The sequence below is a fragment of the Lactuca sativa genome, chromosome 4 (genome assembly GCF_002870075.4).
Source record: "Lactuca sativa cultivar Salinas chromosome 4, Lsat_Salinas_v11, whole genome shotgun sequence".
Taxonomy (NCBI): domain Eukaryota; kingdom Viridiplantae; phylum Streptophyta; class Magnoliopsida; order Asterales; family Asteraceae; genus Lactuca; species Lactuca sativa.
The window spans coordinates 42,329,889-42,348,486 of NC_056626.2; the positions used below are offsets into that span (position 1 = coordinate 42,329,889).

The 18,598-nt window shown below is 34.5% G+C and overlaps 1 protein-coding gene across 1 annotated transcript; it reads right to left on the minus strand.

Annotated features, from left to right (window-relative positions):
- Positions 1-4,445: 4,445 nt before the first annotated feature.
- On the minus strand, positions 4,446-18,260 carry LOC111914629 (DUF724 domain-containing protein 3). Its single transcript, XM_023910322.3, has 9 exons — positions 17,973-18,260; positions 16,711-17,484; positions 16,510-16,614; positions 16,007-16,426; positions 6,280-6,531; positions 5,967-6,060; positions 5,695-5,876; positions 5,474-5,600; positions 4,446-5,404 (listed from the first exon to the last, which is right to left on the minus strand). Exons 2-9 carry the CDS (start codon positions 17,461-17,463, stop codon positions 4,536-4,538), a joined length of 2,802 nt encoding a protein of 933 aa, XP_023766090.1. The 5' UTR covers positions 17,464-17,484; positions 17,973-18,260; the 3' UTR covers positions 4,446-4,535.
- Between the last annotated feature and the right edge of the window lie 338 nt (positions 18,261-18,598).

Consider the following 18,598-nt stretch of genomic DNA (forward strand, 5'->3'; position numbering starts at 1 on the left):
CTATCTTCTCATTTGTGAATTGTTAACTGTGTTTAAATTCATGATAAGCGTGGGATCTATGTTTTCTTTACTGTGCTTCAAAGGGCATGTTTATGTGCTTTTTTCTCTTTTCTTAACCCAAATCAGTGTTGCTTTCCTTTTCTCTCTAAAAGTCCTAACAAGCAATGCCACCCCTTTCACCGCCCATGTCACTCCCGTCAAACACGCTATGAACCATCAAAGTTCTCTCCTCCATCAGCCATCATTGGAACTCCAGTTATATTTCATCTACCATAGTCTCTCTCTCTTTCTCTCTTTGTCTCTCTCTCTCTCTCTCTCTCTCTCTTTCATCGTCATCATCATCATCAAACTCAGTGGTCTGTATTTCACAATATAACCGTAGATCAAGCAACCTCCAAAGAAATCATAATTACATAAACACCAAATCATGATATCATAAGGTATAAAAACAACTATGTCTAGCATACGAATCATTCTCTCTCTAAAATTTGGCTCACCATGTTCCGCTTAGCCATGTCAGTTTCAAAGCAATGACCCTTTTCCTAAACTTCAATTCCCTTTTTTCAGTTCCCATTTTTAGCTTTGATTCCTAATTTGGGTTTTGAATTTCGTCAAATAATGAAGAAATTTTGAGGAGATACTGATATTCCTAATAATCTATATATGATTTATTCACAAATGTCTTGAATTGAATAAAACAACACTTTTATAACGCAAAGCAATGTCTTATTCTAACAAACGTATAAAAGTATAAATCCTTTATATACCTGTTTCTAAGTAAGGCATCGAGGCATCAATAAATTTCCCTTCAGAAAGGTTATGGATGCATAGATATTGCCATCGAGAAATAAAAACAAAAACAAAATTTAAAAATCAAATCATACCTGATGTTGTGACCTTTATAGTCAATGATTGACCCAGTAATTAGGAGAATAAAAGGGGCACTTGGTCACCTGCCCAATAAAAGATCCGTTGCTTATTTTTCTGCTTTTAGTTGTAATTTGGCCTATTTAAGTTTTTGTATTTTAAGCTTTGAAAGGATGTAACAGTTGCTAGTTTTTGATCATTCAATAAAGAAACAATCAGTTATCTTGTTCCCCTTATACCCCTATCAATTTTACTGTTAGATTAGCCCTGCCCACCAACAAGTGGTATCAGAGCTTTAAGGTTCTAATCATTTTGTATGCCAAGATTATCAGATAGGATACCATGATAGTAGCTTCAACATCCAATCCACCCAAAGATAGCCCATACCCCCTTCAATGCCTGATGCTAACCTCATCAAATTACAATACATGGTCGATCAAGATGGAAGCTATTATGGATGCCCATGGGTTGTGGGATGTCATTGAGCCACCTACCGATGTGGTTGTGGATGAGAAAAAGAGCAAGCAAGCTTGAGCCTTTATCTTCCGGTCGATCCCAGAAGAGATGCGTGCACAGGCTGCCAAAAAGAAAATAGTCAAGGAGGTTTGGGATTCTCTAAAGTCACGGTACGTGGGTGCACATTTTTTTGTTTGTTAATACACTATTTTTTTATGTGAAAATATTAAATTATTTGGTGTGGTTTTTATTTGAAAGGATATTACCTAATGCCTTTGAAAGGAAATTACACAATGCCTCCTACCACAATGTATTAAAATGACCACGTATGTGTGTCAGCATCTGCATGGCAAACTATGTATTGATCGTGTTTTGAATTATACAATCAACTTAGACCTCATAGTTCGGAAACACATTGGATACATATCAATGATTACGTCCAAAAATAAATAATAAAAAAATTGTCAAATCTTTTTTTTAGATTATATATATGGCTTAGACGCACCATTTGGAAGAGATTGATGTATTTGGTTGTTGAAAAATGATGAGTTGATTATGAGTTCGCAAGTTCTCACAAATCTTTTAGTTTGCACGATAACTCAGTCATATATATATATATATATATATATATATATATATATATATATATATATATATATATATATATATATATATATATATATATATATAAAGCTAGCATTTTTTCTTGAATCTTAAGCATTTGAAACTCCCATTCATTTTTCCTTTAACCACATTCATTTGAAACTCCCATGACTTTTCAATTTCTTTCTAATAATGATTATAAGTTGGTTAATAATCTTAAATAAATATGAAACCTAAAGTGTAATCATATATAAACTAAATTTCAATATTAAAAGAATATATTTTCTTCTACTTATAAAGTTATGTTTTTAACATTTAACATATTTTACTTAATTTATTAGGTCTAATATGTTGTTGTATATAAATCATTATCATTTTAAAGCTACAGCTTTTGAACAATTTGTGTAAAACACTTAAATTGTTATTTTAAATATGACCTTACAATATCAACTTAAATATCAATTTTAGTTAAACTTAAGTAACCTAAAGAATATTTTGTAAATAGTTAAAAGTGATAAATTGTAGTGTCTTTCTAATAATGATTATAAGTTGGTTAATAAGGTTAAATAAGTATCAATCCTAAAGTGTAATCATAAATAAACTAAATTTCAATATTAAAATAATATTTTTACTTCTACTTAGAAAGTTTTGTCTTTAGCTTTTAACATATTATAATTAATTTATTAGATTTAATATGTTGTTGTATGTAAACCATTCTCAATTTAAAGCTACAACTTTTGAACAATTTGGACAAAATACTTAAATTGTTAATTTAAATATAACATTACAAAGTCAACTTTAATATAAATTTCAGTTCTACTTAAAACTCAAAGAATATTTTGTGAATAGTTAAAAACGAAAATTTGTAGTGCTAAATACAAAAACTAAATTGTAGTATCAATTTAACTAAAATATTACTTAAAGATATTCTTATAATCGTTAAAAGTTTTCAAATAAGTAGCTTAAAATAACTTACAATAACAATAGTTAAAAATAACTCTATATAAATGATTATATTGTTACATTTAGAATAAAAAAAAAGTCGTTTGATGTTTTAAATAATTACAATGATAGAAATTAAAACGTTAAGCAAATAAATTTAAAAAAAAAATTAATTAACAATAACAAAAACTATAAATAACATTAAACCATATATTATATTTAATTTTATTCATGAATAACCCACGGATAGAGGCCATTCCAAAGATTGAGATTATGCGGTTTTAATAGATGTATATATTATCATATAATTCAAATTAATCAATATATTATATCAACTTAGTATACGAATTATTATATCAAATTTAATAACCACATTATTGTTATATTTAAAAAAAAAAACATATATTGGTAAATATTTCAGCTACATAGATGCTTCTGCGCGATGCGCGGGCATTCGCCTAGAGTGTGTGTGTGTGTTTGTGTGTGTGTGTGTGTGTATATATATATATATATATATATATATATATATATATATATATATATATATATATATATATATATATATAGGGTAAGGTTCAATAGAGAACCATAATTAACCAAGGAACCAATCTTTTTTTCAACTTTTAGAACTTATTTTTTATCAAAAAAAACTAAAAATACATAAATTCATAACATTTTATCCTTTTTCCAATGATATAAAATTTGAACTTTTTTTTTACGTCAAATTCACAATGTGAATCTTCGAAAATTCACAACGTGAATCCGGATCCACACGGTGAATCTAAAAAATATTTTTTACGTTCACAATGTTAATATATGAATTTAGATATTTTTAGATTTTTTTTTTCGATAAAGAATAAGTTCTAGAAATTGAAAAAAAGATTTGGTTTCTTGAAGAACCCATAATTATGGTTCTCTATTGAACTTATATATATATATATATATATATATATATATATATATATATATATATATATATATATACCCCTTGTATAGGGACATCCCTCTCAGGTCTAGCCAGCATAATATGGAAGGCAAACCGAAACTCATAAATGTTCTCGAAAAATGGGTAGGCATTCAGCAAGGCAAGACCATTTTGTGTATTATTCACAGGTACTATCAACCACCTATAGGTTGAAAGAACCAACATGATCTTCAAAAACAATAGAACCCTATGAATCGATGGGCAAGACTATTACTCATTATGTTTGCTTGAGACTCTTGAGTCTTACTAAAAAGCCCACCCCAAATGTCGCTAAAGCTAAGGTCATTTGGAGCCTTGCTTTGAAGAATGGAGATATCACCACAAAGTACCCGTTTCACTTTTCACCCACATGTATGTTTTTTCCATGTTCTTTGTGGTTATGTTATTGTCTATGTTGTTTATGTTTCTTTAAAGTTATTTATTAGGCTTTCGAGCTTGCCTCCTTTACTTTTATTGTTTTATGTAGTTTTTAGCTTGTTTTGGCTTATGGGGCATGTCGTGGTGGGGCCTTCCCTAGTTCCCTTTCCATATGTGGAGTCTCCATGAATAATTGTCGATTGAATGTCTACATTCCACTAAATACACCATGCAGTAACGAAAATTTTCAAAAACTAGAAATTTAGTGCAAAAGTAACAATCACATGAGTAGGAAGGGAAGGAGAAGGATCATTCCAAATTCCAATCAATCATTCATAATGATGCCAGATGGAAGAAAGGGGGCAGCTGCCAAGCAATGAAAATCCAGTCCAACTTCCGTGAGGTGTTGGTGGAGCCGGTCCCCAGCGGCCTTAATAAGACCTATCCGTGAGTCGTGTTTTTCCTTGTTGGACAGTAACCGCCTGCGTCTCTTCTCCAAGTCTCTTATCTCCGTATCAATTTCATCAATCTCTGAATCCAGTCTTTTTCCTTCCATCTGTGCCTCCTCCATTTTTTGTGTGATCCGTTTCAAACGTTGTTGCTGGAGGTCCTCCTCCTCCTGCTTCTCCTTTATGAGAAGCAGCTGTGTCAACCGCTCTCTTACCAGCTCCACCTGAAACCCATGAAGTTCCAGTTCCGCCACCGTTTCCAAACACTCCTCTATCGCGCTTCTCGGATCCTCAAATTGCAGCGCACAAGTCTTGTCAACCACCCGCGAAAAGGTCACCATGCTACCAATAGCCACTCCTTCCCGCTCGCTCTCCTTCACCCCTTCCAATGGTCCGAAATGTGGTTTCTGTGGAATCTTGCGCAACACTTCCATCGATTCTATTGTCTTCCAGAGTGTAGGACTGCTTATCTTAAAGGGAAAATTATCACCAAAACCTAAACCTTCTTCTCCCTTGGTTGCTCCACTTGGAGGAGATTCAGAGTCTATACTGATTATCCGTCGCTTTCCTCCTTTCCCTCTCATAGATGAATACACTTTTCCCTCCTGTGGCTGTGGATGTGCTTGTACTTTTACATTCTCATTATTGTCTTCTGCACCAGGTTGCTCTAAACGTTTGGTTACTGAACTTTCCATCTCAAGGGGACCAACACCTTCATTCTCATGATCATGATCATTAACTGCAACTGCAACTATAAATGTTAAAAACTATGCATGAACCAAATCTCCACTGATATGTGATAACTATACTATACCTCCTGCTGCTGCTGAAACTGGAATCTCGGGACTTATGGCTTGTAATTTAGGTGGTCTGCCCCTCTTCCTTTTTGGAGTTGGAGTTGGAGAAACAATTTCAGCTTCCTCTTTCCCTTCCTTTTCCTCCTGATTCACATTTCACAATCACATACATACATACATACATACATACATACATACATACATACATAAAATAAGTGAGAAAGTGTAATGTTCTCACCTTATCAACCACTGTCAATGGTGACAACACAGCACATGGAGATGCTTGTTTTGTCTCACCTTCTGCAACATTGATCAACTGTTTAAGTTTCTTCTCTTGTGATATTGTCATACCATTACATTGGGTAACATCTTTTTCCACATTTTTGTGGCTTCTTGTTTTGGCTGGATCATCTTTAGCTCCTGAAAACTCTTTGTTTACTACTTGAGCTCTTATATAAGATTCAAAAACAAACATAAAAACAAAAAAGACAAAGGCAGCTAATCACACACCTTTGCCTATAAGCTCGGTTTCCAATCTCCCCTTCTTTCTTGAAGAATCCATTGTTGGAGTTTTCGGTTCAGCACCTTTTCCTCGTTTACTACACTGCAACAAGTCAAAATTCAAGCTTGGTCTTCAACATTGGGTGAAGGAAATTTAAAAAAAAATAAAAAAATAAAACAAGTATTGCTTAGTAAGGCAAAATCCCTTTGGCTGGTGGATCTTCACATCGGTTGCCTAACCAAAAAATGTTCAACTGACCACTTTCATTCCATGAGAAAGATTGTCAGTTTTACCAAAGGCTTTGTCATTTATTACACTTACTTCAGTATCCAACCCCTGAGATTGGCCATTTGTGTTTTGACTTGATAAACTTGGATCATCAGACCTAATTTCATTTCCCAGTCTCCTGGAAGGCAGTGAATTACTATCATTGCTGTCAAGATCTGTCTGATTTGTTCTCTTTGCTATTGAGGTTGCAACAGTAGATTGTTTAGGGGTTGTCTGCTCAAGCTGTTTGGACTGAGTTGTTCTCCCATCCGTCTCACCCTTCACAGAATTACATTCACCCTGTCCCTGTAGAACAACAATCTCAGTATTATTCACATAACTACAAAGTGTGCACTCAAAGAAAGCTAAAACTTGAGAGATCATGTAGTAGATCCAAGTTCAGTTAACACCAATATAAAAACTAAAGCAATTGCCTCCTTACATTAAGAAGGAACGAAATTACAATATCAGTACAAGCAAACAGGACAGAATCAAGGATCATATACAGCCAAGCCAGTTCCCAGCTGAAAGCCATATATAGCTTCTGGCAATATAGTTATTGGTATAGTTACTTTCTAAAATGACTAATCTCATGGTTCACCATCGAAACTGATGCCACAAACTTTGCAACTTTACTCAAAGGACAAAGCATAGATGATAAATGAGGGAGAAGAAAAAGATGTGGGAAAATGTAAATGATTTTGTATTTAATGTAGGAGAGATGGTAGCTAATTATAATCCCATAATAATAGTGACTGTAGAATAGTTTCCTTTTCTTGCTTTGACTTGTGCATTTATTCTGGACACTTCTCGGTCAATCAGAAACAGGAAAACCTTAAATCTGTTATGGTATCAGACCTACCGAAGCTTGGGAAACCTCTTTAGCCTTGGCTCCAATACTCAAGGACTTCATTGAACAAGACAGAGTTTATGATTTTCTTGTAGGTTTAAGCTCTGATTTTGATTCAAATCCTTGGAAAGCCTGAAATTCCTTGCTTTAACGAAGTGGTGGCCATTGTTAGAAGTGAGAAGAGCAGGAGAACTTCAATGCTTGAGAGTTGAGACCCTTTCGATGAATGGCTCGACAATGGCAGCTGAACATGTCAAGGTAGGAAGGGAAAATAGAACCAACTACGAGTCCAGATTTGGGAAAAATGATCATTTTAAAACTCAAAATCAAGATGGAGTATGGTGCACTCATTGCAAAAAGACACGTCACACGAAGAATAAATGTTGGAAGTTACATGGAAAACCACTGAGTCATGAATGGGGCCAGAAAAGTGCAACAGTTAGAGACAAAGGACAAGCTCATGTTGTAGTTGACCCAGAACTAGAAGAAGTCAAACAAGAGCCAATAAGCCTTAAACAAGAGGAAGTGATCATTTTTCGGCTCTCTAGAAAAACATTCTGGTGGCAGACCTTCATTCCCATTCCCAGGTAAACAACCACATTCATTTGGATTTAATGTCTCAGATTCAAACCTAAAATACTCTTGGATCATTGATTCCGGAGCCACTGACCATATGACTCACTCTTCCAAACACTTCTCCACATACTCACCTTGTCCAAGTAACAAGAAAATTCCCACTACTGATAAGAACTCGAACCACTGTAGCCGGTAAATGAAATATCCAAATCAGCACATCCATTCTTTTAAAAAGTGTCCTTCACATCCCAAATTGTCGACTAATCTGATCTCCGTAATAAAAAAAAAAAAAAAAAAAAAAAAAAAAAAAAAAAAGAACCCTAGCACGAGATTTAGGTTGTTATGTGATATTTTCCGATGAATATTGTGTACTGTAGGAAAAGGATTCGGGGAAGAAGATTGGACTTGTTCAGGAAAAGGATGATCTATATCGTCTTTAGTAGCCAAAAAAAACCCAGATTATCTCACTCGTATAAGATTCTCGCTCACTCATATCAGAATTTGCTTAGTCATCTTTGTTTGAAACAATTGATGTTGAAAGCCTTCATTATGAGGTATCTAATATTTCCAATGTATCAGGTGCACGATGGTTCGTGACATTCATTGATGGTTGTACACGGGTTACTTGGGTGTTTCTGTTAAAGCATAAATCAGATGTTAGCACTATTCTCCTTAATCTCATTTCAATGATAAATAACCAATTTGGAGTCAAAGTTCAAAAGGATAAGATCCAATAATGCTCAAGATTATTTCAATCAAACTCTCACCTCCTATTTCAAAAGGAGGGAATAATTCAAGAATCTTCCTGTGTTAAAACGCCTCAACAGAACCGAGTGTCAAAGAAGACAAATGGGCATTTATTAGCTCAAACCAGAGCATTCTTATTCCAAAATAACGTTCCAAACTATTTTTGGGGAGAAGCCGTGCTCACATCAACTTACCTTATAAATAGACTTCCTACCCAAGTTCTTTGATTCAAAAGTCCAATGGATGTACTTTCTGCCTTCTACCCAAATATATCCACTTCCAACAATCGTGTTCCGCGTATCTTTGGATGTATCGCATCTCATATTTGTTCACATCCATAGCCAAGATAGAAACAAACTTGATCCCCAGGCTTTACAGTGTGTTTTTTGGGATATGCCTCAACCTAGAAAGGGTACAAATGCTACCACCCCCCCCCCCCCCATCTAGAAGGTTGATGTAACCTTTAGCGAAAACAATCCCCACTTCACCCAACCTTATCTTCCTTATCTTGAAGGGAGAATCGTAAGGAAGATAATGGAAGCTTGGATGATCTTTTCCATGACTTATCTACATCTTTGCCTTCGCAATCTCAATCCACATCTATTCCTACATCATCCCAATCTCACTCCAAATCATATCATTGATCTTGCATCGCAACCTTAATTCACATCTATTCCTACATCATCCCAATCTAACTCCCCAAATGCTCTTACGCATGATTATGTCCCTAATCCAGAAACAGTTTCACCGGTTCCAGTTCGTGAAACTATTCCAAAACCAAATCCACACAGTTTAGAAAGAACCCGGTATACTCGAGACAAAAGAACATTCTGGACCTGAGCAAGACGCTTGGTGTTGATACTAGTCCTTTTGATCCTTCAAATAGGGTGATAATCTCTGATTTTATATCCTTGCAAAGTGAAAGTAAATCTTGAATCTCAAACAAGTGATCAAAATCTATCTATTGCCTTTTGTAAACAAGAAAATAGATCGAGGGTGAAAATAACCTTATTGATTGTGATCAAATTACAAGGATATGTCAGGGTATATAAAGAGGCAGGATCCCTAGACGTAGAAAACCCTACGGGCCTATGGGCTAAAACTAGGCCAATGCTAATATGTACAATATTTACATTCCAACACTCCCCCTCAAGCTGGATCATAAATGTTAAACAGTCCCAGCTTGTTACAAATGGAAGATATCTGCAAACCAAGTAAAGCTTTTGTAAAGACATCAGCTAGTTGACTTCCGAACATGGGAAGTAGAGAGGTTCCATCTTCTAGCTTTTCATGAGTGAAATGACAGTCTACTTCGATATGTTTAGTCCTTTCGTGAGACACAGGATTGTTTGCAATATGGATAGCCGCCTCATTATCACAATACATGTTCATTGGTGTTGTTTGAGCAAACCTAACTTCACCTAACAATTTACATACCCATATCAGCTCACATGTAGTCTGAGCCATAACTCTGTATTCAGATTCAACACTTGATCGTGAAACGACATTTTGCTTCTTACTTTTCCACGCAACTAGGTTCCCTCCGACAAAAACACAATAACCTGTAGTAGACCGTCTGTTTGTAAGATCTCAATTATAATCAACATCTATGAACCCTTCAATGACATGATGACCATGACTTTTATATAGGATGCCATGACCAGGAGCACCCTTTTGGTACTTCAAAATATGACTAACCGCATCCCAATGATAAGTTCGAGTTGATGACATAAACTGACTTACAACAGTCACCGGAAAAGCAATGTTTGGACGTGTAATCGTCAGTTAGTTAAGTTTTCCCACAACTCTCCTGTATTTCTATAAGTTCTCAAGTAGATCTCCATCATCTGCTTTCAAATTCATATTCAAAACCATTGGGGACTTACAAGGCTTTGTTTCAATCAGCCCAGAATCTTTCAGAATATCCGAGCAATATTTCATTGAGACAAACAGATCCTTTTTCGAGTACGAGAGACCTCAACTCCCAAAAAATATTTCAAAAGACCTAGGTCCTTGGTTTGAAACAGAGATGCAAGGAAATCTTTCAGTTTCTTGATTCCAGTTCCATCACTCCCAATAATCACAATATCATCAACATACACCACTAGCAGAATGCATCTAGAAGAAGATGAAGAAAAGAACACAGAATGATCATAAGAGCTTCTTCGTAAGCCAAACTCTGTTGCCACGGAATTAAACCGTCCAAACCAAGCCCGAGGGGATTGCTTTAAACCATACAATGATTTACATAACTTACAAACCCTGCCATACTCCCCCGGGAGCAACAAACTCAGGTGGTTACTCAATATAAACCTCCTCATGTAAATCAAGATGCAGGAAGGCATTCTTCACATAAAGTTGGTGAAGGACCCAGTTGTAAGTAGCAGCTAATGAAATGAACAAGCGGATGGAAGATACCTTAACCACATGAGAGAATGCTCTAAGTAGTCAACCCCATAAGTTTAAGCATATCCATCTGGATCGACTTTCACCGTGAATACCCATTTACAACCGATCGCCTTTTTACGTACAGGTAACTATACCAACTCCAATGTATTATTATGATTAAGAGCATTGATATCATCAATCATAGCATTCCGCCATCAAAAATAGTTCAAGGCCTCACCAACCATTTTAGGAACATGTATAATATCAAATGTAGAGATCATAGAGCGTGAAGTTGCAAACAATTTACCATAAGATACAAAAGAGGCTATAGGGTACGTACATGAACACTTACCTTTCCTTAGGGTAATAGGACATCAAGATTAGGTTCCTACGTATCGGAAGGTGATGAATCACTCATAGCAAGAGTCTCATCAGTAATTAGATCTGCAGGCGAAGAAGGTATTGTATCGGTATTTAATGTAGGTCGTTGTCGTCTATATACGTGAATAATTGGCGGCTTAATATGCTCTTCACGTTGTGTGGAGTTACATGGGCTAGGAGACGCAGGCGAATGTATGGTATATACCGACAAATCATTAGACACTTTTTGGTTTGAATGATTGGTCATAGGAAAGGGTATATTTTCATGAAATGTAACATCTCAAGACACAATGTACCGACTGAGTGTAGGAGAGAAGCACTTGTAGCCTTTCTAAAGTCTAGAGTAACCAAGGAAGACACATTTCAAGGACTCCAGATCCAACTTGGTTAGGTGTGGTCGGGTACTCTTACTCCGGTACTCTTACTCCGTGAACAGTACCAAATGAACAGTACGATGAACATTGCCGTGAACAATAATCTCTCTTAACGCAAAAAAAAAAAAAAAAAAAAAAAAAAAAAAAAAAAACCTCCAACCCTAAGCCTTGCTCCGATACCATGTAAGCAAGAAAATAGATTAAGGGTGAAAATAACCTTATTGATTGTGATCATATTACAAAGAGAAGATGTCAAGGTATATAAAGAGGTAGGATCCCTTGACATAGAAAACCCTACGGGCCCATGGGCTAAAACTAGGCCAATGCTAATATGTACAATATTTATATTCCAATACCTTTAGAAAAGGAAAAAGAGAATGCACAAAAAGACCATTGTATCCCTTATCACACTACACCTCTTTCCAAAAATTATCTCTTACATTCAAAGCATTTCTTGTCAATCTCAACTCCATTACCATTTCCACCAATTTGTATGAGGCGTTATCTAATGAAATGGAAGCAAGCGATGAATGTATAAATGCATGCACTAGAAAAGAATAAAACTTGGAGTTGGTTATATTATCCAAAGGAAAAAGAACAATAGGATGCAAATGGGTTTATACAGTGAAATACAAGGCGGATGGGTCAATTAAAAGGTATAAAGCAAGACAGGTAGCTAAGGGATATACGCAAACTTTTGGCATTGATTATCACCACCTCCGGTCCATATCTCAACTATCACCAATGCCATCTTCTATCTTCATTCATGTTGTCTATTATCATCGCTGCCGACTCGGGTGACTTTCTCAATTATCTTTTGTTTTTAGTTTAGTATTTGAAGGTTATTGATTTGCGTATTTAGGGTTTGCATTTTTATTTGATTACATATGATGTATTTTTGCTCAATTTCTTATGCAAATTTACTTTAGCAATTATTGTTTGATAAATCATTTTTTTTTATTTTTCGATTGTGTAAATTTTGTAAATCGGATTCAACTGACAATTGTTTATTATTATAAAGCCCCACTAATTTGTAATTGATGAATTCGATTTTTGTTTTAATGGTTTGTTTTTATGGGTGTAGGTTATATGTGTCATATGTGTTTTCAATATGTGTTGCATACAATTGTTATTATCGATTCTAATTGTCGAACATTTGATTATATAAATTAAAAATGAAGTGGGTGAAATATAGCAAGAACTTAAGGTTTATAAAATTTGATGACTAATGTTTGAAAGGTTAATTAGCAATGCTTATTACTATTATTCAAGTTATTTTTTGCTATTATATGTGCTCTTTTTTATTAATGTAATTATAGTGTACTTTTTTCAGATAACTCCAAAAAGAAAGAATATAAACCGAGTTCACCCATTGCTAACATATGTGCAAAACTGTATATTTTCATAGCTTATTATTATTTTGTATTCGGGAATGTTTTATAGGTTAGCAATGTTTATTACTATTATATATGTTTTTCACATAATGCTTTTATTATTTTTGCAAGTCACGAACAATAGATAAAAGCTTGTTATTCTCACGACAGTCATTTTGACAGAATTTAATTTCATGACCATTATTCTGTCAGAATGTATAAAATGATTCTTAGCAATAATATTCTTATAGAATGGATTGGTGTTTTTGTTAGATTTTGTTTTTTTTTCCTTTTTTTAACCATTCTTAGTTTTGATCTTTAAGAGTTTATTCTATGTATCATGTGAGAATATATTCTATGTATTCTGCAAGATTGTATCCTATATATTCTACCAGAATGTATTACATGTATTCTGCCAGAATGTATTCTATGTATTCTGCCAGAATGTAAAAATTGACAGGTATTGCAAGTAACATGCTTTTAACTATTCTTAGTTTTGTTGCATTTTTGATAGGAATGGTCGGAAGAATGGCTTGAAGACATGATAAGAATGACTTGAAGAATGAATCAAAGATTGATCACTTGCAGTTTAAGAATGTTGTTATTTTTTAAGAATTACACTTGTATTTGTTCATTAATTGTATATTTAAGAATGATGACTTTTTTTTTAATATTCTTTTAAAATATGTATAAACATATTAAAGTGTATAAGGCTTTTAAAATATATATGAATTTGTATTTATTTTCGAATGTATATGAAAATATTAAAATGTTGTTATTCTTCAACCGGGAGTTCAAGAATTATGTTATTCTTCATTAATATTCTAATACAATAAAACTCTGAAAGAACATCATTCTAATAAAAAAAACATTCCGACAGAATAAAATCGGTTATGTTTACAAATTACGTTTAGAATTAAATTGAATTAATTTAAAAAATTCAGATTTTTAAAATTAGGAGAATTAATTATCCCTAAACAATTCGAAAATTTCCTTTTTTAAATATAGTTAACTGTCCAAAATACCCTTATGCTGAAATTTGTGTGATTATATGGTACATGTTACCCTATTGTAATATCATAGACTCTCCGATCATGACCATTGATTCTATTCCATCCGGTGGTCCAAATCTGTGCATTTTGGCACACAATAGTTGGTAAAAACACAATAACCTAAGCCTATATATATATATATATATATATATATATATATATATATATATATATATATATATATATATATAGCATAATAGCAAATATTAATAACTCAATAAATAATAGTCTAATAGTAGTGCAAAATGAAACTAATAGGCCTTCATAGTAGTGAATAATAACAAATATTAATAACTAAATAATTAATAGTCTAATAATAGTGCAAAATGAAACTAAAAGACCCTAATAGTAGTGCATAATAGCAAATATTAATAACTAAATAACTAATAGTCTAATAGTAGTGCAAAATGAAACAGGTAAGACCTGTGATAAAGAAAGAGATAAGAAGATTCAGTCGCCCAATAACATTACGCACGCATAGGTATGGGTTAGGAGTATTGTACACGACTACACGTTATCTCATAATCTAGGGTACATGTGATGCGCATCTCGGATGCGCTTGGATGCGCACGCATCACCTCCCAACACAGAACTCGCATCGCAACATTAGATTGAAGCGTTTTTGGTTGCACTTTGGTGGGCATCGCGTCTAATGTGCGCTTTTTTAAACCAAGGGGGAAACTTATATATTTGTCACATACATAGCTTATGCATGGTCAATCAGTTTATGCATAATATAAAGGATACCCATTTGCGAGATGCACATTGAATTTTACAGTATCTCAAAGGAGCACCAGGGAAGGAGATCATGTTTGAAAGAAATAGCTATGTGAGTCTTGAGGCATTCAGTGATTCAAGCTATGCTACATCATCAATTTACAGTAGATCAATAACAATGTATTGCACCCTCCAAAGAGGAAGCCTTGTGACATGGAGAAACAAGAAGCAAAATGTGGTGGCACGATCTATTGCTGTAGCAGAATTCCACGCAATCACACAAGGTATATGTGAGCTATTATGGCTGAAAATTATCCTTGAAAATCTAAGGATCAACTGGGAGTGACCAATGAAGCTTTATTGTGACAATAAGTCTGCAATAAACATAACTCACAATCCAGTTAAGCATGATCGAACAAAGCATGTTGAATTTGACAGACATTTTGTCAAGGAGAAGTTAGACAATGGCTTAATTTGTACCCCATTTGTGCCTATTCATGAGCAACTAGCAGATGTCTTCACTAAAGGGCTAAATAAACCAATGTTTGAAAGAAATTTATCCAAGCTAAGAATGGGAAACTCCCACTCACCAGCTTGAGGGGGAGTGTAGGAAAATGTAAATGATTATGTATTTAATGTAGGAGAGATGGTAGCTAATTATAATCCCATAATAATAGTGATTGTAGGTAATCCCCGATGTAAAGGGATTCCATAGAATAGTTTCGTTTTCTTGCTTTGCCTTGTGTATTTATTCTGTACACTTCTAAGTTAATAAGAAACACGGGAAAACCTTAAATCTGTTAAAAGATGTAGGTGTTTATTAAAGAGGAGTGGAGGTCTAAATAGGACTAATACAGATCGCGAGAACTTCTCAAAAGATGAGTATGCAGTAGGGGAAGAGCAAAGAAAAAGTTCTTTGAGCAATATGGAAGTTACAAAAACTAGCGAACAACTAGAGAATGCATATTCCCTTTCCATATACAACGCAAGAAAAAATAGAGGCAACTAGCTTCAGGCGCCATTGACTCACTCTCATTCATAATATTGTTGCATGTGGTGAAGCTAGCATTCCTTTTATTGCCTATTTTACCCCTGATTATGGTATTATCAGGGCTCAAAGGAATTGCTCTCAAGATTTATATCTTGATTAAAGCTTTAGGTTCTAAATTTAAGCAGACAAAACAAAAATCTTTTCTATGAAGTCTTTGGTAGAAGAAATTGAATGAAAAGACTAACATGCTACATTACACAATAGTCAATGGAGGCAAACCATAATAGAAAAGAAAGCAGATCAGTTAACCAAGTAAATGATGATATGAATACCTGGAAAGTGATGAACCATTTTCCGCGTTTCCACTTCATACGTGGCCTTACACTTGAACAATCAAATTCTCTCTCTTTTTTTGTGTATTTAAAGAACACGTTGTACCTATTATCAGCAAGTTTTTTGGTAACTACTCCCCTCCACCAACCAAAATCATAGTAAGCATCCACCTTTTCCAGCAAAACAAAATCCTTATCCCTGAGGCTCAGATGAGGTGGTGAGGGTCGGATTTGTTGGTAATCTACAGTAACTTTATGAAGAGTTGCTTCATCACCAATTCCTGGCTGCTGATGCTCAACCAGAAAAGAATTGTCGCCCAAGTTTTCTACAACAGTTGCAGGGAACCAAACCTTCAGATTTCCTACCTTAATACGCACTTCGACTCTTTTGCCTACAGTGAACAGCAACCCTGCTGTTCTCTTTCGAGCGTTTTTTTAATGGAAAACAATGTCAGAGGAAAAATTCACAATGATTAAACTCAAAACTTAAAAATTCACTAAACCTTTTTATGTTCCTTCAAAAACGTATCAACAACATTTTTCTTGAAATGGTGAAGAAGCAGGACATCTTTTTTTGGATTCATACTTGCCTTGTTCATATAAAATAACTACATAAAGAGAAACAAAACTATATTACATATCGACATATTGTTACCTCTATTTAAATTTTACCATAAATAAAACTATAAAAGTGTTTAAGTAACCTGTAAAAACAAAACACATCCACCTAGATATTTTTGTTTCAATCCTTTTCTATTCTGAAAAGAAGCAATGCTCTGCACAAGAGTTTCAATGGCATGTGTTGCCCACCTCTTGTGATTCATATCATCAATGTTATTTAAATACTTCCCATTTAAGCTACCCCTTCCTGGTGCACATACAATACGAAGCAAGGATAAGAGAGCATAAGCTTTTGTAGCAATGTTCATGTCATTGCTTTTAAGATGTACTGCAATTTTTTTATTGGATACTGTAAATTGACAGGGATTACTATCTGCAAACAATGTCTTTAACTCTTTTGAAGGATGTTTTTTCAAATCAATCTCTTCCACACCATCTTTAATTCCCATGATGTGAGTAAATTCTTCAGGTGTGACTCTATAGTCATGACCATTGATATTTAGACTCTTGTTAGAGACATTGAAGATGGATACTAGATCGAGTATAAGATCATTGTTTCTCACCCCACCATCCAGCTCCAAAAGACTCTGAAATGGGTTATCTTTCAAATTGGTTCTCAAAATTGTACACCTCTCTTCCCCTAATTCTTTCCAACTGTTTACAAATTCAGTGTCTGAGCATTGAATTCTAGTCCTTGGTCCATTTGTCTGCCCATATGTTTCAATTTCCTCCTTGGGCAAAACAGTCCACAAGTCTTTAATTTCCTGTTTTTCTGCAACATTGGATACTTCTAGCTTTCTGTTATTTTTATTGTTACATTCATTCTGAGAATCCATTTGATCTTATATTATAATAGCCTGCATTTTTATCATGTAAGATGCATCAGTAACAAAAAATAGCACAAGTTTTGGTACATACATACAAGTTTAAGTAGCAATAACTAAAAGATCAATGCATCAAGTTTTGGTACAAAATAAATCTACGAGCTATAACAATAACGCTCAAAACGCAACCTGAAACACTATCAAGCATTAGAATGAAAATAAATCTATGAGCTATAACAAGAAAATATTCATATTACTGATGATGGAATCAAGAACATAATTACTTAATTACTCTTGGCTTGAGCAACATCTTTTGAGCAAGTGCAAATTGCACCTTTGCAAGAAACAACATTGTGTTTAGAAAGCACCAGATGCCGAAAATAATGAAAGCAATAGGCATAGATCAGATATAAACCTAAATCGACAGCTCTTTACCAAACTTGTAACTATTTGATGCTAAAATCACTCAAAACAATATGAAGTTGATATAATCAGAGGACAGAGACTGATAGAATCGTTACCTGGCTTGCTGGCTTCTTCAAGCTAACTTCGTCAAGCACTCAAGCCAATAAACACTCAGTCTAATTTGGGTTCGTGCCTTCGTCGGTTCGAGGTGAAGTAGTGATCAGCAAGAATTGTGTGGGTACGTCAGTCGTGAAGGTGAACTGGTGAAGAATTGCGTGGGTTTCGTTCGTACGTCAGTTCGAGCAAAAGGCCTGCGATCGAGCTAGGGCTTTCTTTTCCGGTTTGACGGTGGGGGAGATTTGGGCGCCAATTCAAAAACAAATAAGAAAAATTAAGATGTTTTAAGTTTGTTTAGGTGGTAATGGGACTAGATAGAACAATATTTAGGGGTGTCAAAAAGTCTAGTGGACCCGTTCTCGTGGGTCCCGTCCTGTTTGGGGAATTTTTTTTAAAAAAATCGGAGCGGGGAAAAGGCTAACCCCCGTTTTAATTCCGGGGGCGAGATAGGCAATCCCGCCCCGAAACCCCCATGCGGTCCCGTTAATAAATTACACATATATTTACATATATTAATTATATAAATACAATAAACAATAACATGATTTTGAGCTTCCAAAATTCATCAAAAAACATATTTTTAAGTTGTTAGTATAATGTTTTTAAGATGTCATAACTTTTTTAT